General features: G+C 46.0%; 1 protein-coding gene across 1 annotated transcript in view; it reads left to right on the forward strand.

Annotated features, from left to right (window-relative positions):
* Positions 1 to 27,505, forward strand: part of PANX1 (pannexin 1) — a 44,307-nt gene that overhangs the window by 9,633 nt on the left and 7,169 nt on the right. The window contains exon 2 of the mRNA XM_012660060.1: positions 17,900 to 18,039. Within this exon, the coding sequence (XP_012515514.1) occupies positions 17,900 to 18,039 (140 nt within the window). The remainder of the gene's footprint in view (positions 1 to 17,899; positions 18,040 to 27,505) is intronic.

Genomic DNA, 27,505 nt, shown 5'->3' on the forward strand with positions numbered 1-27,505 from the left:
TTACCATGTTCTTAAATCTTTGTAAACTTGATTTTTGTTGACTATAACATGGAATATTGTATAAGTATATCAAAACCTAACCATTTCACAATTTTTGGCTAGTATAAATAGTATGGGGAAGAACACTCCTGAACATCAACTTCTTCTCTCTACAGATCTCAGTATTTCAACAGATGGTGTAAGTCTAATTACAATTTCAGGGTATCATTTTCAGGACTTCTGACTCATATGGTTAGATTGCCCTCTGGATTCCCAGTGGACACTTCTGCCTGCAGCTAAGAAAGTGCCCATCCCTGTAGCTGGCAGCAATTAGTTGATTATTTTTGACAGTTTAATAGCTGAATAAAGGTATGCCATTGTTTTAAATCACATTTATTCAGTTACAGCATTGAATGTTTTTTCGTATGTATCTTTTCCATTTACATAATTCTACGAATTATCTGTTCTTTAGCTTGTCTTTCCAAGGGCATGTTGATTTTTCAATGGGTTTTATTAACTATTTCTATGGATAACATAGTTTCAAATATTTTTTAGCTATCCTTTATTATAGATATTTTCTTTTCCAATTGTCAGTTACCCTCAACTTTTATTTATGATAAGTTTAGATGAGCAGAAGTTATTGTAAGTCATCAGAATTATCCATCTTTTAATTTTTTATTTCTTCACTTCCATTTTGATTAGATTGACACAGCCCATCGTTAGAGCAATTAAATATCCATCATTTTTTTCTAATTATCTTTAATAATTTTATTTAAACATTTACTTCTTCAATCTGTTTTGTTCTTTTGATGGTGTAAGTGAAGACTGTAGCTGATAATTCCCCCTTTGTCATTTATTGGGGAACCTGTTCCTTATCCAGGTCAACTCTTAAATGAGCCTGTTTTAGGGCTATTTGTGTTGTTCTGCTGGTCTATTAATTCTCATAAAAATATCAGACCATTCTGTTATTGATATCATACTAGCTTAGTTTTAGATGTGAGGAGATACCTGGGTAACTTAAGTAAAGTCATAAAATAGTAGAACCATGAGCAGGAAAACTGAAGCTCAGCAATCTAAGTGACTGACTTGCCCAGCACCAATTGTTCCATCTCTTTAGGAGATGAATTCCTCCCAATATATTAAATATATAAGAGGTTATAGAATTACAGGAAGAGCATCATTATCAGCAGGACCCTTACTGGCAACTTGTCAGGTTAGCTCAACTATTAGGCATTTTTCTTTTTTTATAGTTATGAGGAACACTATTTTGATATATAGTAAGAAATATGTATTTGGTCTTTGGTTACCTAGTGCTTGGCTCCTAAAACACTTGGAATCTCCAGAATGACAGGTGTCTTTTTGTATGCTAATGAGGTGGCTGGGGGCTGGTTACCAGGGGAACCAACCTTGTGATTGGTGGATTGGAACTCTGAGCTCCAACCCCTGACCTCAGGGAAGGGGGATAAGGGCAGAAGGTTGAGTGATCACCAGTGGTCAATGATTTATTCAGTCATGCCTCGATAAAACCCCAGAAAAACAGTTCAGAGAGCTGCTAGCTTACATCCACGTGCTGGGAGGGTGGTGCTTCCCCCCTCCATGGGGACAGAAGCTCCTTCACTCAGGACCCTTCTAAACCTTGCTCTGTGTATCTCTTCACCTGTGTGTTCATCTGTATCCTTTAAAATATCCTTTGTGATAAATTGACAATAGTAAATAAAAGGTTTGCCTGAGTTTGTGAGTCACTCTAGCAAATGACTGAACACAAGGAAAGGGTTTTAGGAACACTCAAATTATAGCTCGTTGATCAGAAGTTCTATTCCTGCTGTCTTTGTGATTGTGGGAAGCTATGTGGATGGGATGAATCAAGTAAAAGTGCTTTAAGAAAAATTACAATTTGCAGATAGGTTCAGAGAGAGGCAAATATTCCAGCATGAAGGATGAATAGGCTCTGCATGGAGTTGGTGCTTCAGCTAAGGAGACAGGCTTGTTCATGGGCACAGGTATGTCAGTGCAGGGAATTTTTCACATTAATTTGCCAAATGTCTGTATGTCTGTGCGTGTCTGTGTTAAGGTTCAGACAGAGGAAAAATTAAAGCCCTGCCCTTTTTTTGGACACACCCCAATCTAAATTTCTTCCCGAGGTAACTATTACTGTTTAGTATGTATTCTTTTACACTGCTTATTTTTGTAATTTGCTCATTTATCTTTAATATGTCCTGGAGATACGTTCATGTCAGTGCTTGTAGATCTGCCTCATTCTCTCTAAATGTGTCATAATTTTCTGTAGTGTAACTACACCTCAGTTCCTTTAACTGTCTATTTATGGATTTGTATGTTCATTCCACTTTTTCCTACTACAAACAGTGGTTTAGTGAACACCCTTGTATGCGCTTCTTCGTGCACAATGTGTTTCTCTAGAGCAGTAGTTCTCAGGATCCATTTACATTCTTAAAATTTATGGAGGATTCCAAGAAGCTTTTGTTTGTGGGTTTTATCTATTGGCATTTATCATATTAGAAATAAAACTAACAAATTTAAAAAATATTAATTTAAAATAAACCCATTACATGTTCACATATATATGTTTATGAAAAATAACTTCAGCAACAAAAAATAATAAGAGTGGCATTGTTTTTCATTTCTGCAAATCTCCTTTATGTCTGTGTGAATAGAAGACCGGTAGATTCTCTTATTTGCTTCTCATTCCTTATGTTGTGCTATCCCATGTCAGTAGACTCTGGAAACTCCACTGTCTACACTCATGAGAGAATGAGAACAAAAAGGCAAATAACACAGTAAGGTGAAAATAGGTTTAACATTGTGGACCTCCTGAAAGGGTCTTGGGTTCCAGGGTTTCCAGACCACACTTTGAGAACCATTGCTCTGGGATGAAACTCGATGTTGAAGCCAGAGGGTCAAAAGGTGTGCACATTTTAAATTTAAAAGGCACTTCCAATAGTCTTCCAGGATATCAGTTTACATTCCCATCACCAATGTAGGGAACACTTCTTGCCTCACTTCTTTATCAACACTTAATATTTTCAGAGTTTTAAATTTGCCATTCTTACGGTTGAAAGGGCATCTCATTGTTTTCATTTATAGTTTCCTATTTACACTGGGATTTGTTAAGACACACATTGCTGGGCTCTCACTGTGACACTTGGTGGCATCTGGCGACTGCCCCTTCTCTCCTGGCTGCTTACAGTTATCCTTGGGCCTCAGGTGTTTGATTCTAAAGAGACTGACAGCTTGTTATCCTTGGCTTGTGAATCCACCTGCCCCCCAAAAGAAATTCATCTTAACTTTCTCTTTTTATTTTTTTAAGCCAAAGGGCTTTCTGAAAAGCTGGTTGTTTCACTTCTGAGCCCTCTGTTTCCTGTTTGAATTTAGTTAATTAGTAAAACTAGAAAATATCATTTATTAGGAAATGTGAAATTGTCTGCTAGAAAAGCTTTCTTTTAAAGGTTAACAACTGTCCCATATTTGATGATCTAGTGTAAGGGTCCTTAAAGTTTTCAAAAAGCGCAGCCACCTCCATGGGGGAAAGTTATTTTTCAGAGAGGATCTTACTCAGCTGTGCCCTCCCTTGGTGAGGTTTACCTCTCCTCCCCAGTAGCTCCAGGTGGCTCATTGCAAAACAGTTCATGATACCCTTAAATGACATAGGGAAAGAGGCTTGATACTTCGTTGATATTCAATAAACATTGGTTGACGCTGAACTAGTGCAAACTAAGCCTCTATAACCAGAAGGGACTTTGTAAAATTGTGAGCTTCTAGCCAAGCAGAGACAGAGGCCACAGGCGTCTCTCTAGCTCTCAGATTCAGGCGCCTCCACTGGGAGGAGTCTGGGTGATGGTAACTGTGACTTGCCTCTCTGCTTCCCAGTGTCCTTAAAGTGGAGGAGAGTCCAGGAGCTGATGGTCTTGACATTCTTTTTCTTAATAAGACTTCATTCCTTTTCTGTAAACACTCAAAGCATTTACGTTCTCAGTTGGTTTTCTTTATTGCACGCATTGAAGTTATTAATGGAACAGAATATGATGCCCTTCCAAGAATTGAAGGAACACTCTTCTGATGCTTGTTGCTTAACAGTGACGAAGGAGCAAGCATGACCAGAAGGGATCTCAGGCATCTCGCCTGGGATCAGTCTCATCCCTGTAGCATGAAGGCATTGGAGAGGAATTCATTATCGGATGCACTCCAGTGCCCTTCTGATTCCAGCCTACTATAGCTCATGCCCGCCTTATCATAATAATTCTTTTTCATCTCTTAACTCCATTCATTCATGTTCTCAGTCATTGGACATGTGTTCACTGAACACTGCTATGCAGTAGTGATCTTTCCAAAGAAGGCAGACGTGGTCCTAGAAGCTTGCAGTCTCGCAGGGGGAACAGCTTCCCTAATCGTTTCAGAACTCTGGTTGTGATCAGTGCTTTGGAACAAGTGCCATGGTGAGGGAGCCTCACCTAGTTGTGGGCCTTGAGGGTGGCTTGCTGAGGAAGCAGCACCCCAGCTGAGTTATCCATCCGCATGTGCGAAGCCTCTTGGGGGAGAATGGACGTGTTTTCTTGAAGAAACTGAAAGAGGGTCCGTGTTACTGGAACCAGTTGGTCAGGGGGAAGAGTGAGTGGTATAAAGAGATTGGAGAGATGGGCAGGCATCTGATCATCGAAGGCCTTGTGGGATTTGAATTTTAGTGTTTCCGGTGAGCAGTTGAGGGCTTCACACTGCGAGTGACATGATCAGATACATTTTAAAATCTCACCCCACAGACTTCATGAAGGATGGATTGGACAGGGCCAGAAGCAGATGTGGAGAGATGAGTTAGGGGCTATTGCAGTAAATTCGGGCTTTTTAATTGTGTGTGCTTCAGACACCAGCACTGTCATATATACCTTGGAATCCACTGTGGTACTTCGCATGGGGCAAATGTTTCATTAAAATCTGATATCAGGAGCCATGCAGGGAACTCCAAAGGCATTGCCTGGCACCTTCCTCTTGCTCGGGGATGCTGGAGCTGTTTGCCAGCCTGGTCTGGGTCTGAGAATGGCAGCTGTTGAAGCCAGGCCAGCACAGTGGATGGTGAGGATTAGGGCTGTGCCTGGTAGTCATGGGCCAGGTCTGGTGTGGATGCCTGGTCCTGGGTGGGCTCCAACAGGTGGCTCTCTGTAGCTGGCAGAGCAGGAAGTCCTATCTGCCGAGGGCCTGTGAGAAGCTCGGCAGCCTTGGAGGGCCTGGCTCCCAGAGAGCCCTGGTGGGCCCTGGTGAACAGCTGAAGGGGCAGGCGTCCCAAGGGGATATACTGCCTTGGTGCCTCTGCACTCAGGCAGTCGCTCCCAGTGCCTTCCCCTGCTGTCCTTGGGACCAGCATTAACTAACAGCCACTGTATGCCACCCCCTCACTCCCCATCAATGAAGAACCCTGGGTGCTGGGTCCTTCAAGCATGTTATTTTTCCCAGCAGCAATCCTTCAAAATAGTTAGATTTTTCCATTTTCGAGAGACTCTGTGGAATGGGTAAGGTGTGATTTGGGGAACCAGGCCTCCTGGGTTCCAGTCCCGGCACGGCACACATTCACTGTGAGACCTGGGAAGAGTTATGGAATTTCTCAGTGTCCAGCTTTCCCTCCGTAAATGGAGTAAAAGTAGAACCTATCTCACAGGGTGGGGAGAACTAAATTAACACATGTGAAGCACTAGAACAGTGTCCAGAACGTAGGAAACACTCAGTGCAGGTTGGCCACCAAACATACCCTTCATCCTGTTACGACCCTGGGGCTGATAGGAGCCAGGGAACATGCCGGGGTGCGGGGCTGGAGTGCACTGCTCCATCCAAAGCCTGGGTTCTCCGCAGCACCTCTGTGTGCCCTGCCCCTTGCCTATTGTGTAATGAGAGACAGGACAGAGTGGAGCTTGCTGGCAGCCCTGCTCAGAGGCTGCTAGTTGGTGCTTGGTCTCCCCTCCCCAACCCTGCCAAGCCCTCCTTGCCGTTACTCACAGACTCAGGTTTAGACTTTCCAGCGTGTTGTCCCAGCATGTCCTTCCTCTGATCCCCAGAGGGACTCTGCTCCAGGTGCAGTGATCTGCTCCCTGTCCTAAAGGGGCTGTGCTCCTGGTGTTTCCCCAGCCTGGGTTCCCTGCTCTCTTCCCTTCAAATATGAACATCTGCCATGGTTCAGCCATTGCCCTTATGCAGTTTTTTCTAACTCTTATCATTGGTGGTTTCTATCCTTGGCCTCCTCTGCTAGACTATAAGCCCTTGGAGGGCAGGGACCATGCCTTCTTTATCTTTGAATCCCTTGCACTGCACACAGTACTGTGTACATAGTAGGTGCCCAGTGAATGCTTTTTGGGTTAAGCTCAGCACTGTTGAGCTCCGAGTGCCTTAGGGAGAACATCTGTGCTCTGTTGCTCCATGTAGAAATGGGAAGAACAGAGACCCGGCTCTGATGAAAAGTGTGTGGATGTCCCTTTTGTTTTTTGAGCTTTGTTGAAAAAAGAGCATTTGTCACTTTAGCGTTTGCATCTGTCACATGAAACCCATGATGGTCTATTGAGAATGTCCTTGTGTTTGCAGAGGTCACATGACCAGTTGTCTGCTTAATAGTAACAGTCATTATAAGTTCTTTTCATTTTGCCAGAGTCACTTATCTGTGATTCAGTACAGAATTTAAATGCTCAAGGCCTTGTGCTACACAGAAGGGTTTCTTTGTTGAACAAATTACAAAACCTAGCTTCTCAAAGGCATCTTTGAGGGACAGATGATGCAAAAGGACTTGACAAAGTTGGCTCTGGTTTGAGGCTGTGGCCCCTTTAAATCTCCTCATTTGCAGAATGGGTATAATGATGGCTAGTTCACAGGTTTCTCTTATTGCAACGAGAGCATCTAATTCCTATCTTATATCTAGGATGAGAGTTATCCGAGGCCTGCTTTCACGATGGGTTTGTTCTGGAATAAGAGCACTGAAGGAAATAATACAGGATGTGACGAAAGAACCCTGGCACAGCGCCTGACACACAAATAAAAATTCTTGCTACCATTTTCTGAGTTCTTATGTGAGTTGGCACGGCGGCAGCCATTTTATTAATCCTTATAGGAATTCTGTGAGGTTTTACAAATGAGAAAAATTAGGTTCAGAGAGGTTAATCAACTTGCTAGGAAGTAGAAGGGAAAACCCAATCTAAATATAATGGAATCTTTTTTAAAGCAACATTCAGGAATAAAAGTTCTAGAAATTCTATATATGGAAGACTTACCTGTTTTTTCCTCTTAAGGCTGAAGTCCCTCCCCCATATCTAAACTAGACTTTCATATAATTTCCTGCAAATTAAGCTTTTATGTCAGCAAAGACCAGCTAAAGGGTAATTTTGCAGTAACCCCTCTTTTCTGTTTTGTTTTTTTTTTTTTTTTTTGAGGCAGAGTCTCACTCTGTTGCCCAGGCTAGAGTGCCGTAGCATCACCCTAGCTCACAGCAACTCAAACTCTGGGCCCAGGCGATCCTTCTGCCTCACTCTCCTGAGTTGCTGGTGCTACAGGTGCACACCACCACCCCTGGCTAATTTTTCCTATTTTTAGTAGATACAGGGTCTCCCTCTTGCTCAGGCTGGCCTCGAACTCCTGAGCTCAAGCAGTCCTCCCACCTTGGCCTCCCAGAGTGCTAGGATTACAGGTGTGAGCCACCATGCCCAGCCTACCCCTCTTTTCTTTAAAGGTATCTATTAAAGTTGCCCCTTGGCCTTAAATAATCTGTTCCTTTATCTTAATCTGACCCTTATTTCTTCCTCTTTTTTTTTTTTCCGGCATCCGTTTCTCGTGTTCATCTTGGGATCCTGCCCATTTTCCCCCACAACCCTCTTAAACAATATAAAAACCAAGAACAAGCACATTTCCTGTGGTGGACATGTGATTTGTCCGGGGTCGCTGCAAGGATTTATTTCCTGGCTCTCACACTTCACATTCCTGTTGCAGCATCTCTGATTATGTGATTTACTGGTCTTGCCTTTCCCTTCCATGGGCCCAGCCTCTCTTCCCGCCAGGTGAACTCCATGCCAGCAGTCCCCTCCACCCTGCCAACAGTGTTTCTGACTCCACACAGAGTAGCGTTATGTGCTCTGGGTAAGGTCCTCACACTCTAGCCATGGACCACAGGTTGCTGCTCTTGTTGGCTCTGTAGTTTTTGATGACACTTTTCTGTGAACTTGGGCCTAGAGCTCAGGACCAGGTTGTGGGGGAGATTGATACTGGCTCTGTCCTGCTGCTGCTTGTGTTATTGGCTGTCCTCCACTCCCCCAGCCCTGTGGCCTGCCTGCACCTTCTCTCCTCTCTGGTCACTCATTCCTGGAATGTCATGGTGTTGGGGAAAGAATATGGCCACATACTCACGATTGAATGGCAACTTGACCAAGTAGTGGCTGTCTCACTTTACTTAACCTCTCTGAGCCCCTGTTTCCTCATCTATAGAATGGATATAATGATAGCTAGTTCAAAGGTTTCTTTTGTTGGAATGAGAGATCTAATTCCTGTTTTATGGTAGTATTTAGTATTAATACACTGTCTTCTCCTTCAGTGGGCGATTCCGTGTTGGGAAGGAGCTCGTATGTGATTAGTACTTAGGGGAATGATATCAGCATAGTGTGGGAGTCACATTGGTTCATGTCTGATTTTTCCCCCAGCATGTGAATGATTGGTGCCACCAAGTGAGAACATCCGGACGAAGCAGCTAAAGGAGACTATGCGTCCACCCAATGCTCATCCACCCCTTGCTTTCTCCCCGGCTCTGCTTGGTCCCGTGCCCCACCTCAGAAGCGCTGTCGTACCGCTCTCTCTGGGCTTCGTGGGTTCTGCTCTTATGTGTGTAACTCAGCAGCCTCAACCTTTCCTTCTACATCCCTTCATTATGCGAGTGTGTGTTTATTAGGATTGTGGCTGTTTCTGTTAGCGCTTTTGATAAAAATGGCATATATTTTTAAGTGATCTGCCCCAAACCTGTATGTTCTATAAACCCTGTTATTTTAGTGATTTTGCAGAATGCCGTTTTTTGAACATTTAAATAGTAGTATAGTAGAGATATTTGGTTTTCTTTTCTACCTTCCGTTTTTTTTTTTATACAAATTTATGGGGTACAAGTGCGATTTTGTTACATGCATAGGTTGCATAGTGGTTGAGTGAGGGCTTTTAGGGTATTATTTAAATAACATACAAGGGCTATCCAGAAAGTATCCAGCCATGTAATATGTTCTTGTTATCTTAACAATGGCTGGATACTTTCCGGACAGCCTTCGTACATTATACCCATATTGTACCCATTAAGTAATTTCTCATCATCCATCCCCCTCCCATCCCCCTGCCCTTCTGAGTCTCCATTGTCTATCATTTTGCTTTGTATGTCCATGTGTACACATTTTTTAGCCCACTTGAGTGAGAATCTGCAATACTTAACTTTCTGTGCCTGCTTGTTTCACTTTAAATAATAGCCTAGTTCCATCCATGTTGTTGCAAAAGACATGATTTTATTCCATCTGTTTTTTTGCATTTGTCTTCATTTCATGGAACCAAAACCTTTGGCCTGGACCAGGCTAGGATATGGAGGTGACAAAAGAGATTTCAGGCAGACGAGTGTTATGACTGTCTTTACATCATCTCTCACCTGAACTATTGCAGGAGAGACCTGATTAGTCTCTGCTTCTATTCTTGACCCCAAAGAGTCAACAATTGACATAGCATTCAGAGTAAACCTTTTAAAATGAAAATCAGATGTCTTTGCTTTAAAAATTCTGAAATTGTTTTGTGCAAAATTCAGGATTGAGCAAATGAGTAACTATATAGATACTGTTGGGAGCCAGGGTTCTCACTGTGAAAGAAGGAGAAACAAACATGGGATGGGGGTAGGTGAAGAAGTAACCCAGTGACGCTGAATTAGAATGAAAAGTTTCAGTGTAAATTCACAATTAAAAAAAAAAAAAACTGTTTCCTAATTTCATCTGCTAGAAGGGCCTAGAAGCAGTGACAATCCAGGAACAATGAGCACATCTAGCACCCAGATCTTGGTTTTAAAATTCCTTTACCCACTTTAAGGAACCCAGAGCTCTTTGCAGAAATGGCCAATTGTAGGGTTAGGGCAGAGAAAGTACAGTATAATCCTGGAACCTCTTGTACCAGGATGTACAGGAGTGCCCAGAAACTGAGGGGAACATGTCAAAAGGACACAGGAGCTAGTTTGACAGGGACCATTTGAGCATCAAAATGAATAACAGTGATGGATTATAAACAACAAAGAATTTTGTGAGTCCATGTTGTACCAAATAAACAAAGGGAAAGCTCCTTTTAATAGTCAAATGCCATCTAATATATGTAGAGGGAAGGATAAAGTTAGAAAAAAAAAATCTTCATTTTGCAACCAAGGTTGGAGTATTTGATTCACCACTGGGTGAAAGTTAGTTATGGGACACGACATCTACATAGTTTCCAACGGTCTCCACACAGACTTATTTCACAGGGAAAATGCACTTATATGGAGAGGGGCCTGGCAGACAACACCTTCACTTAAGTGACCACTGCAGGTGACTTCATCAGCCTGGGGGAAACTGTCATCCGGTGCCACCCGGGGTGGTGTCCTAAGGAGGACCCCCAACCCTTCCTTGGGATTCCTGCCTGCAGTGCAGAACCTGGATGGGAGCGCGGGGGAACAATCGGACACCAATCGAGGGACGTTGCACGGAGGGAGCTGTGCTCACCTCACGTGTCAGAGACATGAATGACAGAGGTTCTGGAACTGCTCTGGGATAAGCAGCTAAAGATATATGATACCTAAAAACAGTGTAGAGAGCAAGATTGAATCCTGATTAGAGAAAAGAGTTGCTGTAAAGGATAGTTTAGGAAATCTGAAATAGGTAACAGCTTGTACTAAGTATTTTTTAAAATTTTGTCATTGTGCTGGGTTATTTATCAGAATGTCCTTGCCCTTAGAACTGCAGTCCCCAATCCCCAGGCCGTGGACCAGCACTGGTCTATACCTGCTAGAAACCAGGCTGCATAGCAGGGGTGAGCAGCAAAGCTTCATCTGTGTTTACAGCCGCTCCCCATCACTTGTATCACTGCTTGAGCTCTGCCTCCTGTGAGACCAGTGGTGGCATTGGATTCTCATAGGAGCGTGAACCCTACTGTGAATTGCACATGAGAGGGATCTAGGTTGCATTCGAATCATACCCAAACCATCCATCCCCCCAACCCCAATCCATAGAAAAATTATCTTCCACGAAACCAGTCCCTGGTGCCGAAAAGGTTGGAGACCGCTGCCTCAGAAGATACATACTTCAGAGAGTAAAGGATCATGATCTCTGCAACTAACTCTCAAGTGGTTCAGAAAGAAAAGAATGTATATATTATCTATGCATATATATATGTGTGTGTATATATATCTAGAGAGAGAGGGTAAGTGGTTGAATCTGAGTGCCAGCTATGTGGGATTTCATTGTGATATTCTCGTAATCTTTTGGTAGGTCTGAAAAAAATTTTCAAAATCATTACAAAAAAGATGAGGTAGATACAACAAAGTATCAATCTCTCTTTAAACGTTTAGGTATGTGGTATATTTTCTGTAATTTTCTGTATGCTTGAATTAATCTTAGAAGACAAAAATTTAAGAAAAATTTAGATATCATTTAGTACTTATTTTTTCATCTTAACATACCATTGAGTTCTTCCGATGCCTTTTTTTTCCCCTGGTACCTAAGTAAGTCATGGAAACTTTATTTGTTGGACAGTTGTCAGGTTTTACACTGGAATTATATGAGTTCTTTTGTGTGGTTTAGATGTCTCGTGCCAAGGGACTGGAGTTACCACCACGGGACACCCTTCAAACTGCTGCTTGGTTCCCTAGTCCGTTTGTTCTTCTGGCTGTAATCCTGGCTTCATGGTTCCTTGTGGCTGTCGTCCCAGCCTGGCTGGCTTTCACTTCTGCTCCTGCACTTAGCAGGCTGTGTTATTTAGAGCATCATTCTTGACTGAATTAAATGAGCCTTTTAGGTTCCCATCTAAGGCTTGCGGTCTTGGTGGTTTGTTCTCTTTGGCTTTGGGGCCTCATGGTCACACATCCTGTACCACGTGGTCGTTAGGTACAGTCTATTCATTTTTCCCTTCCATGGAGAGCAGTGCTGTGTCTGATCTGTTAGACTCACAGGGGCAAACCCTTCGCTCTAAAATGCCCAGCAGTTGTTTGTTGCTTTGTGGTTGCAACAGGGGTGGGTAGTGAAGTATTTGGGACTTCTTGGAACTCATTTAGACATTTGATTATGTCCATCTGAGCAAAGGAGCAGGTGTCAGCCTTGATGTGTTCTCTTTAAAAGCCAGTCTTAACTGTGGAAAAAAGAGACCTGGTGAACAAACTTGGTTTAAAGGAAAAAAAAAAATTATTTCAATTCCATTTTTTAGTTTGGGCTGCAGAGTACTTGTATTTTTTCGCTGGTTTAAATACTTACTTGCCTTGGAGTCAGTTCCCACAAAGGAAAAGTGAAGGCAGTATGGACAATTCAAGACTTCCAGAATATATTTATTTGCTTTTGCTTGGGTCGAAGTTGCTGGGAAGATAAAGGAGAGGAATTTGGTTCTTTTTAAAAAGAGAAATTATTCTGAGATTCTTGCAGTTTTACTGTATATTATGATGGTTAGGAGCTGTGAGTATTTGGCAAGAAAGAATCCTCTGGGGCAAACATCATTCAGTCTTATGTTGGGATCAAAGGTACTTTAAACAGATTCAGACCTGTTTGATCCTTCTGAGTGCTTGTTGCTGTTCCGTGTTTGTTTTCAGAGCGGGCCACTACATCTCTTCCTCTCTGTACCTCATATTCAGGGACCTGTTTGTATGATTATTCTCATTGAACTTGAGCATTTATGGTAGTTTTCAAATATTTTGGCAACCTTCAAAAACAGTCAGAACTTTCAAGTTCAGTGCTTTATAGGTTGTATTATGATCAGCCTGAATCCGGTATGTGTGAATGTCTATATAATTTACGTGAAAGTGAACTGGAACTGATTTTTTTTCTGAATGGAAACATTATGCAAACTTTTAAAATGGTATGTAGATGCTAGTGATTGTCATTGATATAATCATTATTACATTGTTTTTCCTTTCTTTGTCCCTTCCAGAATAGCAACCCCTGTATTTACTGTTCCTCTCAAAGAAATTCTCCTGTCTCATCCCTGCTCATCCTACCATCTCTGACCCAGTGTTTTTCAATAAACCTGTGCCTTTTGCCTCCTTTTTCTTGTGTTTGGAGGGTAAAGATGGAGGCCTGAGTTGATATCCCAGCTCTGCAGCCCACTAGCCACAAGATCTCAGTGCATGGGGTAAAAGTACACAGCAGGTACTAGTTCCCTCCTGCCTTCTGCCCCTCTTCAGTCTCTTCAATGCGCCAGTGACTTCAGCTTAGAATCTCTTCCATTGAGAAGTTCCTCTGTCCTCCCAGCTAGTTGACTAGATTTTTCTGTTCGTGTGTTTGTTAAACTTGTGGTTCTGAGGAGTTTCGTTAACTGATCAGGAGGCCTGATTCCTGTGCTGCTCACAGCACTTACACGTGGCAGCCAGGCAGCAAGCTCCTTCCACGCACCCTCCTCGGAGGAGGGTGGTTGTGTTTGTCCGAAGGTGGCCAGGGGCTGCTCAGACCTCGCAGCTCTTTAGGTGAAGGCCCTCCTAACAGCCAGGGCGTTAGTAATGCATAAGAACAAAAGAAAGCCTATTAAAAGAGAGAAGAACAGAAAAAAAAAAAAAAAGAGAGAGAGAGAGAGAGAGAGAGAGAGAGAGAAAGGAGGACAATAGCAAAAGTAAGCCAAAGGCCCTCCTGCTTCAATGGGACAAACATGGAAGTTGTCACCCTGCTCGTGTTGGTGTCATTGAGAAACCTCTGGCTGGCAAGCCTGCTCTTCCCAGCCTGCATCCTATTTCTCTTTAGGCTGTGTGGATCAGATCTAGGCTGCGCTAGGGGCCACATGGGCTGCCGCTCAGGGAGAAGGTGTGACCTACACTCTCGGCTCCAGGCCAAGGGACCAGGAATGCCTGTGGTGCAGATTGCTTATTTAGCAGATGTTTTGGCTACTTCCACATGGCCCTGTGAGCACACGTTTCCTCCTCGTGATCGTTCGTTATATTTGGCCAGACACATTAATGTAATGCCCACAGCTGCCTCTGTACTCTCGGCCAGCTGGGAGTAGTGTTCCTCGTTGCTCCTGGCACTCATTTCTTGCTTTCTGTACAGTTGTAAATGGCAACGTGTATCTCACTAAAGCCATTTCCTAGAAATTATTGTGCACTCATTTAAGCTGACACACAGTGGTGCAGAGTGTGGACTCTGGCTGGAGGGTCTCATGGGGCTCTCTTTTCTCAACTATCACATTGTGCAGTGATATCTTACAGGGATACTTGAGCATTAATTGAGATGGTATTTATAATAGTACTTTAAAACTTTCAAAGCACCAGACAGATGTTATTTATTTGGTACAGAGTGGTGCGTGAAGTTCAGAGAGACAGATGTGTTCTGCCCACAAAGACTTGAGATAGCAGTAGAGGAGATGAGACATGTGGGTGTTCTGTCCATACCACATGGTTAAAGGTAATTTTCTGCACATCTCTGATGTCTTTAAAATGCGAGGCTTCTTGAAGAGGGTGATATGGAGCCAGGCTTGGAAAGATGAGGCACTGAGGCGAAGGTGTGGAGGGGCTCTGACTTGCAGGTGTTGGAGGGAGGGCCCTCAGGCAGAGGCCAAGTGCAAGGAAAGGAGCAGGGCTGAGAGCGCATCAGGCCTGTGGGAGCCGCAGCAGTCACTGAGTGGCGTTGGAGCATCCATGTGGATTTGAACCCTGGGCAGGGGAGACCAATGAGAAATGTTGAGCCAAGGTAGTGTCAAGATCAGAACCGAGCTTTAGAATGAATAACGTGGCAGTGGTTTGAACTGATGGAGAAGGGAGAGACCGGAAGCCCTCCTAGCTGGGAGACTACTAGGAAAGTATGTGAAGACCTCATCTCTTTATCTCCCAGTATTATTTTGAAGAGTAAATGAGACAAAGGGAGAGGAAGTACGTTTGGAGAAATGAGTCCAGACGGTCTGGGTCCCAGGCTTCCCCACCTCACAGCAGCAGCCAGCAACCCAGTCAGGCTTGGCGGTCACAGCCTAGAGGAGGCATGTGGCTCACAGCACCCTGCTGTGCTAGGGCCCCGTACCCTCCTGCTTCACCCCTTTCTTCACTCCCTTCCGGGCCCTTGACTTCCTTGACTTTGTTTCCCATTTCTGGCCTGGGAATACCCAGTACCTGGGGCTTATCCATTTCTTTTCCCAGATTTGTCCTTGACTCTTTCCAGGTAGCTCTCCCCTTCCCGGCCACCTGGAGGAGCCACCTGCTCAGAGCCCCCCCCCCACCCCCAACAAAGCCTTGTGGAGTGACTGGCCCAGAGAGAAATGCTGAAAGAGACTGGGAGTTGGATACAGATTGAAATTACGAGGCTACCATTTCCTAGCTTGGGTAGGAGATTACTGAATGAACTGCTGTGAGCTTTGGTTTCCTCCAGGGTAAAAGGAAGATCAGATCTCTCTCTCTTTCCATTTGGTTGTGAGGCTTAAATAAGGTACTGACTTACAGGGCTGGTTGGTGTCTGGTGAATATTAATTGCCCACTGCCTTTTCTTCTGACCTTCCATTCCAGATGAAGAGCATTTCCTTATGAGTTCCACATGTCTTGAGTATCTCTCCCTCTCTCCCCACCCCATTCTCCTTCTTCCTCTACTACTGCTTAGGGGAGGTCCTTGAGATCTGGAGATAGAACTTGAAGCACCATTTCTTATAGAAAGAATGTCACGAAATCATAATGGTGTTGTTCATTTCTATGAGTATTTGAACAGATGTTCCCAAGCAGACAACTCACCGACAACCTTACCAGAAACCATCCGTTTATGACCCCAGGTCTGCCTGTCTCTGTGTGACTGCTGTAGCCCTCACAGGCCTCCGTGGGTGGGTGGCACAGGAGGTGTCTGGCAGTCACACTGGTGCAGGACCAGCGCGAGCTTAGCCCTGAGCCCTGTGCCATCCTGACTACTCTATTTTTCTTTTTATAAAATATAAGAACTCAAGTTTAATGGGCTAAGAGTCAGAAGGGACCTTGAAATATCTTACCCATCCCCAACTCATATTATCAGACGAGATCCGGCGCGTTCAGGGTGGTATGGCTGTAGACATCCCCCAACCCCTATTTAGACCATTGCTGGATGGCAAGAACTGCCCTGTTACAAAATACTTTCCGACGTTTGTGACTTTTCACCACAGTCCCCTTCCAGGGCTCTTGCTGAAAAGTCCCTTCTTGATGTCTGTGGGTATAAAGGCACCTGCTGAGGAAGATGGAGTACTCGGGGCCTTGGCACATACCACACCCCCCACCACGAGAATCTGCTCACCTGAAAACATCCCCATCACTGCCCTGTCCTGCCGCAGGTATAAAGCCACCCCCTCCTCAGAGGAAGCTGACTCTTTGAGGCTTTTTATGTGCCAGGGACCAGGGAAGTCCAGCAAGCATCTTCCCACTGTCCCTATCCCCTCTCCACAGGGTGAAAAGGGAGAATGGTGGGCATGCCCCAGTCTTTAAAGTGATGTCAGAATCTGCTCATTACTTCTAGAAAAAATGTAACACTGAGCAACTAACTACTGGGAACCAGGCATTATAGTAAGTGCTATAGCAACTGTCTTTTTCCTTTTTTAATTTTGTAGTCACCACGATGAATCTGCAGTGTAGATACACTATTAATATCATTCCCATTTCGGATATCCCAGGCTTTGGAAGGTTATGTGCGTAACTTCCCCGCCATGAGTCACCCAGCTATGAGTGGCAGAGTCAGGTTTAAATATGACTCATGTCAGAGGCCAGGCATCGGCCCCCTCCCACGCTGTGTGGGATGTGGAAGAGAGTGTGCCTACTGTGGGGCTTCAGTGGCTGGCCCCATGCCTGTAACACACACCCCCCTGCATGTGCCTGATGGGGACAGGGGAGCAGGACTGGGCCCTCTGCCTGCCGGTGAGAGGAGAGAACACAGCTTCTGCTCTGAGCCCCACAGTCCTGTTGGCCAGTTTCCCACCGTGGCTGTGTGAGTCAGGAGCACGGAGGGTCTTCCAAGTAGTAAGCTTTACAGACGGAATGGTAGCATCTGCAGGGTGATATAGTGTTCAGTTTGCAGAGGACAAAACCAAGTCCCAGAGTCCCTTCCAGAAGAGTGAGTTGATGGCAGAGCCCCGAGAGGGACATAGGTCTCCCTGTTCCCCGTCCAGCTCCCATCTCCGGCCGGGAGGTGTGTGGTCTCAGCATTTGCCTCCCAAATGTAAACTGCTTGGGCTGCAGTTTGGGCTCTTTTCTTCCTTTTTCTTAGAGGAGATGGAAAATTGCTAACTTCCCATCCAGTGATCTGTTACCAAGTGTTCCTCCAGCCTTCTCTTCCTCAGGCTAGAGCTCTTCATCTGTTCGTTCTAAAAGAACTCCTTTCCTGCTCCAGCTTCCTGCATCGAGACTCTTCGTCCCTACCTGCCCCTCATGTAAACCCCGCTTTCTCTCAATCCTTACCCTATACCAAACAAGCTCTATCCACGTTCACCTTCTACATTTTGAGAGCTGGTTCTTTTCCCTGCTCCCTTTTTCTTTTTATGGTGGTTTCACTTCTTTTAAGAGACTTTTCCACACTGAGCCCAAGCCACTATCATGACCAGTGTTGGTCAAAAAAACTCTCCAATACTCAGTTTTAATATGAACTTGGGTGTGTGTTTTCAGTCCTGTCTTCACTAATGTCCCTGCGTCCTGTCCTGGTGCTCCTGACATGACACTATAAAAAAGTGTGTGGGGGGAGGACAGGCAACTGCATTTCACTCATTTGGAACAATCTATTTTGCTTCTCAGGTACACAGATAAGCTGCTTCTCCCCAAGTTCTTTCTCCTGGCGCCAGGCCGCCTTTGTGGACTCTTACTGCTGGGCAGCTGTTCAGCAGAAGGACTCCCTGCACAGCGCTTCTGGAAACCTGCCACTGTGGCTGCATAAGGTAATGGGAGACATCTCCAAATCTAACTTGTTTACTTTACAGTATGCTGCGGAAGCTAAGGCCAGGGAGGCTGCGCCAGTCTATGTCTGCACAGATATGTATAGCCGGCCAGGGCTGCATCTCAGATCGTAAAACAGTGGCACTTTATAGTCAGAAGGAACCTCAACGATTACTTGGTAGAGGACCTTCATGTAGCAGATGGGGAAACTGAGATACTCTTTGGATTTTAGCTCTATACCAGTGCACCTCCTGTGTCTTAGTCACCTTTATGTTGTTAATGCCCAGCGGGATGTCTGGCCCATAGTAGGCCCTCAATATACTTGGAATGTCTGAATGAGCGTAGCTAGATAGTGGCAGAGGCCAGATGCACTAAGAGCTCCTCGGCTGGTGCCTTTTCCACCACACACAGGTTCTCTTGGGAAAAGTAAGGACCAGCATAGATTTCAGTTGCTTCTAGCCCATGTGTTATTGGAGCATTGAGAAGCCTAGTGATGACTCGTTCTGGGGGTGTTGGCTGCAACACAGTTTTTGGATTAGATTCCTTTGCTTTCTGATGGACGCAGATACTGCAAGGAAGGGGAGATACTACACAAGGGACACCAGTATCCAGGTTCCGTGACCCATAAAGAAGAGGTACAGGTCAGGTACTTCGTGGTCAGGGAACTGTTGCGGGGGGTGCCGGGAATGCATGCAGGCTGGGCAGTGAGGAACTTAGGCTGGAGTTGGCAAGTTCATGGAGAAGAATATTCTCTGAGTCCTGAAGTGACTGTATTAGGTCTTCTCTTTGTTTATGAAAGTAGGACTTTGTTTCAGCCTGTCATTAATTTCAATTTCGAATGGTTTTGTCCATTGTGAAAATAAGTAGAACATTTGTGTATCTTCTGGTATTCTCATCTGCTGAAGAAGGCATGAAATCTTAGCTTCTGAAAAGCCAAAGGCTGAAGCCTGTTTGACTCTCCCCTGCTTTGACCTGCTGCTGGCCACACAGGCAGCATCCTTCTTTGCAAAAGGAACATTTTAAGCTTACTGTGACTCAGGCCTGTTTTCCTTTGTGTTTGTTTATTGTGTGCCATTTGGCACAGGGATGCCCTACAGTGATTCCTTTCTTCATTTAGGTTGGGCTTTTCTCTTGGATTTTCAGCATTAGTGCTAGGTGGGTCCTCATCAGCTTTGTGTGGTTTATTTAGTAGCCAGGGCAACAAATAATAGGATCTGCAGTAGGAATGGACACAATTCCATAATTGAAACAGCTTTATAAATCTGAATTCATACTGTTTAGTCTAAGTCCATTTGTTATAATGCTCTTATGAAAATGCAAAGTTGTAATGAGTCACCGGGCTGGGCATTGATGCACCCACGGAGGAAGAATATGCAATCCGGGGTTGTCTAACGTAAGAGTTGGCAGTGATGTTAGCGGATCTGAAACTTTTAGGACAAGAAAAAACTCTAAGTTTTTGTCCAGATGCATTTTACATGTAAGGATATGGGAACTTTAGGAGAGGAAGCCCAGCACTAGCTGCCGGCCATGCAGACCGTAGCTTTTGGGTGTCTAGACTCCCAGCTTATTGCCCTTGTGGTCAAGGAGCAGTGTGGGTGAGGAACGAAGATGATAGCAATGGATAGTTACTTGGTGTCATTGAGAGGTTAAGAAGTTCTTTCTGGCAGTGGAAGATTAGTTGGTTTAGACAGAAGTGTGGCTGAGCATCTGAGCAGAGCTGTTGCCAGACTCACAGGGTCGGAGACATAAATTGAAGTCAGGACCTGCCAAGCTGGAAGGACGTGGTCAGCTCTCCAGTCTTTTTGGTTGGGACCCTGAGGCCATCCCTTGGGAGTAAGGGGTGATCAGAATTTAACCAGCTCTCACAGGGACTAGAGTCCTGGTTTGAGTCACTGCAATGTGATTGAATGAAGATCTGGGATTGCCAATGTCTCTAGTCTACCTGCCTGTCAGAGCAAAAATAAATTCTCTCTGGAGGAAGGTACCCTCATCCACAGCCTGATGTTCTTGCTCTAATTTTTCACATATGAATACTCAACACTCACTCGGAAATAACCAGATATACAGGAAGACCAGGAGAAAAGTCACAAATAGATCCACAGGAGATGCAGATAGTAGATTGATCAGATGTGCATTTTAAATAATACTTAACAATACATTCAAAGAATTATGATAATATGGAGGATTTTACAGACAACTGGAAACAACATGAAAAAATAAATTGGAAATTCTCAAGCTGGAAACAGTAAATAACAGAGTTGATTTTAGCTGACATTGAGAGTCTACCACATGCTAGAATGTATACTTGGCATCAGAGAGCCACAGATGACGGGGTCCCTTCCTCAAGTTGCTCACTGTTTAGTGGGAAAACAAAGGTGGAGGACACAGAGAGGGAATAACTAGAAAGTTCCACGGCAAAAGGAGAGTGTGGTTATCACAGAAACCAAGGTTTCAGGTAGCAGTGAGCTCTGTTAAGTGCTGCTGCAGAGAAACCAGTGCAGTCAGGGTGAGACACAGCTTACTGGACTCAATGAAAGCATTATGACCCAGCAGGAGTGGTTTTAGTGGAAAACTAGGAAACTGGTAGCCGTGGCTGAAGAGTGAATGGGAGGTGAGGAAGTGAAGATGACGGCAATAGGCAGTTTCTTCACAATTTTTTTTTTTTCCTTTTCAGAAAATCTCTCTTCCTGGTAACCAGAAGAGAGAGTAACGAGCTAGGTGGCAGCTGGAGGGAAGGTTTGGGGTCCAGGAAGATTTTGTAGTATGAGAGTTTTGAGCATATTCAAATGCTGTTGGAAGTAAGAAGGTAGGGAAGCAGCTGAAGGTGCAGGGCCCAACAGGTACGAAAGCAGTGCCCGGTGGGGTGGGTAGCACTTTCCGAGAGAGGCTTGTCCGGCTGGGGAGCAGTGGGTCGTTGATTGACTAGGAAGGGCAGGGCAGGCTGGGTTATAGAGGATTCTGCAAACTAAACAGATGCATAGGTTAAATGCTGGGGACAGTGGGAGCCATTGCAGGTACCTGAGCAGGGTGAACGTGGTGGTTCCAAGAGTTAAGCCTCAGTGATGGTGGGCAGGAGGGAACAGAGCCACTTGATAGGCACAGAGTGAGGGTTCTGGTCAGGGTGCAGAAAGGAAGAGAAGCAGTTATTTCTGAGAAGGCAAAGAATAAACAGAAAACAACCTGATGTCTTATTTCTGATTAGAAGATTACACAAAAGGATGGTCCCAGGTGATATCAAATGCCTAGACCAGGGGTCAGCAAACTTTTCTGCAGAGGGCCAGCATTTCAGGTCACACAGTCACTGTCGTAGCCACTCAGTTCTGCAGAGATAGACACAATCGGTTGTGGCCAGACTTGGCCCAGGGCCTGCAGTTTGCCAACCCCTGGTCTAGGGTGGTGGCTGTGGAGGTGACGGGAAGTGGGTAGGTTCAGGGCGTCTCTTCTAAGATGTGGAGCCGGCAAGATGTGCTGATTGGACGTGGGAGGATGCGGGAAAGATCAGAGCCAGGGATGTGACTGAGCTTTCAGGCTCTGGGTGTGAGACCATTTGCTACTTTTGAAGAAGCCTGGAGAAGAAGCAGGTTTGGGAGGAAGACCAAAGAGTTTCTCTTGAACATGTTGAGTCAGCGGGCTAGAGGATGTGTCGAGTAGGCAGTGAGATATGGTGTCTGGAGATTGCAGGGTGGGTTGGGGCTGTCAGTGTGGTGGGCTGGCAGAAGATAGTTGGTGTTGAGAGCTGTGGGACTGGGTGGGGTTTCAGGGCGTGAGTGTAGACAGGGGCGAGGTCTGAGGGCTGCTCCAACATGGAGACTTGGTGGAGTAGAAGGGTGGGCAGGGGAGACGGGGCCAGGGCGGTGAGGAAAATGAGGTGTGCTGTGTGACTGGAAGGCAGGGTGTCCTATAAAGAAGGCCTGTGTCAGCGTAATAACCTGTGTCAAACGCTGTCATCAAGAGGGTGAGTTCGGTGAGGACTGAGACTTAGATTAACTCTATATTTGGGTGGGTTGTCATGGGTTGAATTGTATCCCCTGAAAGATGTGTTGAAGTCTTAAGCCCCTGTACCCTAGAATGAGACCTTATTTGGAAATAGGCTTGTTGCCGATGTAATTAGTTAAGATGAGGTCGTACTGGAATAACGTGGGCCCCAAATCAAAAATGACTGGGGTCCTCATAAGAGGAAGGAAATTTGGACACAGACAAGCACAGAGGGAAGACACCGTGAAGACACATGGGGAGAAGACAGCCATGTGACCACAGAGGCCTAAACGGAAGTGATGCTGCCCCGAGCTAAGGGATGCCCGAGGCTGGAAGGGACGAGGAAGGATCCTCCCCCAGAGACTTCGGAGGGAGAGTGGCCCCGCCAACACCTTGATGAGAGAGATGAACATGAGTGTGGCTTTCTTAGCAAGGCCAGATTCTGTAATCACAGCCCCTTTATTTCCACATTGATCTCTTTTCCAAGTTTTTTTTCTTTTCTTTTTGTAAAACAAATATAAAATTTACCTTTTTAACCGTTTTTAAAAAGGTGTACAGTTCAGTGGCATTAAGTACAATCACATGTTTGTGCAACCTTCACCACCATCCATCTCCTGTACTTTTCGTCATCCCTAACTGGAACTCTGTACCCATTAAACAGTGAGTCCTCGTTCCCCCTCCCCCCAGACCCTGGCGACTGTTCTGTTCCTGTCTCTGTGAATTTGCCTGTTCCAGAGCCTCATAAGTGGAATCATACGGTGTTTGTCCTTTTGTGTGTGGCTTATTTCACTTAGCACCATGGTTTCAAGGTCCATCCATGTTGTGGCGTATATAAAAATTTCCTGCCTTTTTAAGGCTGAATAGCATTCCACTGTCGGTATGTGTCACATTGTGTTTATCCGTTCATCAAAGGACACGTGGGATGCTTGCGCCTCCCGGCTGTTATGAACATTGCTGTTGCGAACGTGTGTCAGAGTCCTTGCTTTCATTTCCTTTGGGTAGGTACCCAGAAGTGGAGTTGCCGGATTGACCTTCAGGGTTAGGAAGATTTTCCCGTTGGTTTTCCTGTGGCTGCTGCACATTCAGCAGACTCACCTCCTTCGGGCTCTTCATCCCTCAGAGGCGGCTCTGCGTGCCGTAGCAGTTAAGTCCTCGTTCAGGGTCCCGCAGCCAAGTGGTGGGAGCCCACAGCCTCCCTCAGGTCTCAGATGTGTTCCACATGTGAAAAGGCACAGGTGTAACTTGTGTGGCTTCAGAAGTCTGGATTGTAACTTGTGGGTGGGTTACCAGCTGGTAAACTTTAGCTCAGCCCAGGGAGGGTCTTTCTAGCAGAAGAGCTGTCCAGCACGGTGGCCCCCTGATGACCCAGGAGGTCCTCAGATCAGCGTGCACGTGAGCACCTGTTTGCTTCCTGTGTCCCTGTCCCTAACCCTTGCTCCTATTTCTTCATGCAAAGCTCAGCTCCATAGCTGCTCTTGACACCAGCTACGTCATCTCCACCCCCTCCTCATTGCTGCTGTCCTCCCAGTCACCCCCCTTTCATTCAGGACTTTGGTAGTGGCTCATACTTCTGCACCATACTGAGATGATTTCTGTGTCATCCCGAATTGCAGTTCTGGTGCCTCATTCTCTGCCTTGTCTCCAGGGTCGTCCACCTCCTTTCGACTTCCGTCATGCATTCCGGTGGCCAACTCATTCTGAATTTGTCACCTGGAACTAAATCCGGGCCTCCCATTCCCTACCACCTCCTGCCCTCTGAGGCCCTCTCCCACCACTTTCAGATAAAGCGGAAGCTTGACATGAGCACGTCCCAGCTTCCCGCTGTCAGACCTACCGAACGCCCGCCTGGCAGCACCGGCCTTTCTCCTCCCCCTTCGCATGGTGTTCTGGATCTGCCCCACGCGCCCCTTAGCAGGAGCGCACCTCGTTCCCCACTTTCCTCCTCTGCATTTTCAACCCTCCCTATCTTCGCCCTCACTTCCCTGTTAACTTTTTAGCATGCTTGTCTCCTCATCTTAGCGGAAGAAACTGGAAACCACCTTGTCCTTTGACCTGTCTGTCATCCCCTCTCTCTCCCCAGCACCGCCATCTGCGCTACTCTGCCCAGGCCACCAGCGACCTGCCTGTCACTGAAATGAGTTCTCACCTTCCAGGCTCATCTTACTTGGCTTCTCTCTGCCGTCCAGTTCTGTCGACCACCCCCTCCCTCTGCGGATGTTCTCTTGACTCTGCACAGAGTCTCCTTTGCAATGCTTTTGCATTTGTCCATCCCTTGGAAGTTGGGGTTCCCCGAGGGCTCTGTCTGTGGCCTCCCTTTTCTGTCACGCGGTAACCCCTCCCTAGATCCACTCCCATGTCTCAACTTCTGCACAGGTGCCATTCACACCCAGGCCTTACCTCCCTCCCAGCCTCCCTGAGCTCCAGGACCCCCACCCAGCCACCCTGGGCCTGAGCACCTGGCTGCTGCCTCCAGTGCACCCTGCTCAAACCTGAGCACGTGGCCCACCCACCCCACCGTGACCCCAGCCCAGCTGATGACACCACTGTCCGCCCTTTTGCATCAGCCAGAAATCAGATGCCATTTTGACTTTTCCTCTCTCACCCCCACATCTTGTCAGTCACCAGGTCCTGTCAGTTCTGCTTTCTTGCGTGGCCCGTGAGCCCTTCTGCTTCCTCCGTGCCCCTCTCTCAGCCACCATCTCTGCCTCTGGACGCCTGCGGTGTCTCCCTGCAGCTCTGGCTGCTCCATTCCTGCTCCCCTTTTACTTATTTCTGCATAATCGCAGGGTGGCCTTTTTTTGCTAATCTGATTCTGTCATTTCCTAATGTTCTCTGACGTCCCTATGAAATGTCTGTATTTATTTTTTAAGCAAACACTATTTTGGCTAACAAGACAGCCTCCCTCCAGCACCTGTGACCCACCCCAGCCTCAGCTGTAGGCCCAGCCCCACCAGCCCTGTGCCCCAGGGACCCTGACCACACACATCCCTCTGCTTAGAGAGCCTTCCCCGCCCCCTCCCTCTGGCTGACCCCGATGCTGTGTCGTTCCTGTCTCAGGTTAACGCCGTTTCCCCTAGGAGCTTCCTCTGAACCTGCAGGCTGAGAGTTCTTACCCAGTCAAATCGCTTCAGGGGTCAGGCAGGTCAGTGTGAAGCCTTTAGGAATCAGACCATAGGGGCACTGTAGACTGTGTGTCCTGCCTGCAGACAGATCCTAAAACTGGGGTTCTAGCCAAGCACATCTGCTGCACCCTACCCTGGTCTGCCGTGTTGCCTGGTCGCACATTCCCAGAGCAACTTGCGCTTTTCCTGGACTCACTCTTGGATATGGTAATTATTAATTACCTTAATTCCACTTAGTTAATTCTTTATTTCTAAGACTGTATGTTCGATGCAGGCAGAGCCCATGCCCATGGTCCCCTGAGACAATGCATAGTCCGTAGAGGGTGCTCAAAGCATGTATGTAGGAGAGGGGAGAGCAATGGGGTGGCTTGGGTGTCCTTCTGCCTAGAACCAGGCGTGGTTCTCCGGGAGCATCCTGACTAAGGATGGAGGAGTAGAGGCACAGGGTTTATTTAAACACTTCTGAATTCAATTCTGATGCCAGAGTTAAAACCAGGAGACCCCAAGTCCCTCAAATTACTCAGTACAATGTTTGAGTGTCAGTGTAGAGAGTTTATGACACTGGTGTGATCGATGGTGTCATTTCTCCCCACAGATTTCTTTCATTTCTTGTCTCTCCTCCTCCCATTTGCTCTCCCACTCTGTTCGCCGCTAATGGTCTCCCGCCTTGGTGGAAGTGTGAGGTCTTTGCTGGAGATGCGGGTGCGTTCCAGGGGACCGGCAGGTGGCGCTCTAGGACTGTTTGAGAACAGGCAATTTTTTTTGAGTGTTCTCTGTTCAAGTTCACAATGTAGGCAACTATTAGCAAAATTCATCTCTGAAACAGAAAAGTTGGGTTTTGACTGGGGGGAAAAAACAATAAGAACAAAAAAAATTTAACTGTGCAGATCCTTCTTAATTTCTCTCCCATAGATTGACAGAAACTTAGCTAGAGTGAGCCTCTGAGGCTGCCAGACCAGAGGTTTCCAAACTTAGCATTACCCAAGGGCCTTGTGAAAATACAGGGTCCTGAGCCCCATCTAGATCATTAGGTTGGAACCTCCTGGGTTACGGCCAGAAATAGTGTTTTTATCATTTCCCAGGAGATTCCGATGGTTTGGGGCCCAGCTTGGGGTCCCTTGTGGGCACCACCCATCTATACCAGTGTTTCTCAAATTCTCTGTGCATGCAGATCACCTGGGGATCTTGTTGAAATCTGGAGTCTGATTCAGTAGGTCTGATGGAGACCTGCAATGCTGCGTTTCAAACAGACTCCCAGGGGATGATTAAAGTTGCTGGTCTGTGGACCACACCACTCTTTGAGAAGCAAGAATTCAGAGCTGGGCTTGACAAACTATGACACATCTGCTGGGGCCTAATACAACCCATCACCTGTTTTCATCAATAAAGTTTTATTGGAACACAGCTACACCTATTCGTTCACACATTATCTGTGGCTGCTTTTGCACTATGAGGGCAGAGTTGAACATTTGCAACAGAGACAATATGGCTCCCAGAGCCTATGATATTTCCTCTCTGGCTGTTCACGGGAAAAGGTTCGCCATCACTTGATCTGGAATACTAAAGCCCTCCCAGTTGGTCATGAACTCCACCAAAAGGGAGCTCCTGCTTCACAGCACAGTTCATTCCATTGCCTGCATATCTGTAGGAAGGCTCTTCCTTGTAACTTGGTTCTGATTCTCTTGGTGGCATCTTTTTCTTCTTCTGTGCACAGAGGCTTTGCTCACCATCTTCTCTTCTCCAGGTCTCTCCACATGTTGGGTCTCCTCCCTCCAAGAATGTCACCCGCTATGAAGTGTAGTACCTTGGGTGTCTTCCCTTGGTACAGAATAGAAGGCGTACCATCTTTATTTCTGCCCTCTGCAAGCTGCTTAGGGAGTGTATTAGCTTTTGAGGGGAGCCCTTTACTCCTTTGAGTCCCCTTGTCTGTAAGTGGGTTATTATCTGAACAGCATGTAGCGAGAACAGACATCTTTCATGCTTCTCTTTATCCCACTTCCCCACCAGTATGTTCTTGGTTCACCTACTTCCTGCTCTCTGATCATTTCTCCCTGTCTCTTCCAAGAGTCTTTTTTGCCCAACCCTTAAGTGTTATAGGGACACAGGCCCATCCCTGGGTTTCTGCTGTCTTCTCTTTCTACCCATTCTCCTTGGATGACTTCAGCTGTGCTCTCGGCTTTAACCATGTATGTGCTGCCAAATCCTGATCGTAAGGACAGCTGAAGTCCCTTCCTTTATTTTCAGTGGTCTCTGCCACACGCCAGGATGTTCTTGAGTGCAGGTATCCCATGTTCAGAGTTTCGCTCCTCCCTGCTCTGCATCTGGTCCTCCTTGTTTGTTTGTTTCAACTGGTGGTGCCACCACCCACACC

Source organism: Propithecus coquereli, unplaced genomic scaffold (genome assembly GCF_000956105.1).
Source record: "Propithecus coquereli isolate 6110/MARCELLA unplaced genomic scaffold, Pcoq_1.0 Scaffold65, whole genome shotgun sequence".
NCBI lineage: Eukaryota > Metazoa > Chordata > Mammalia > Primates > Indriidae > Propithecus > Propithecus coquereli.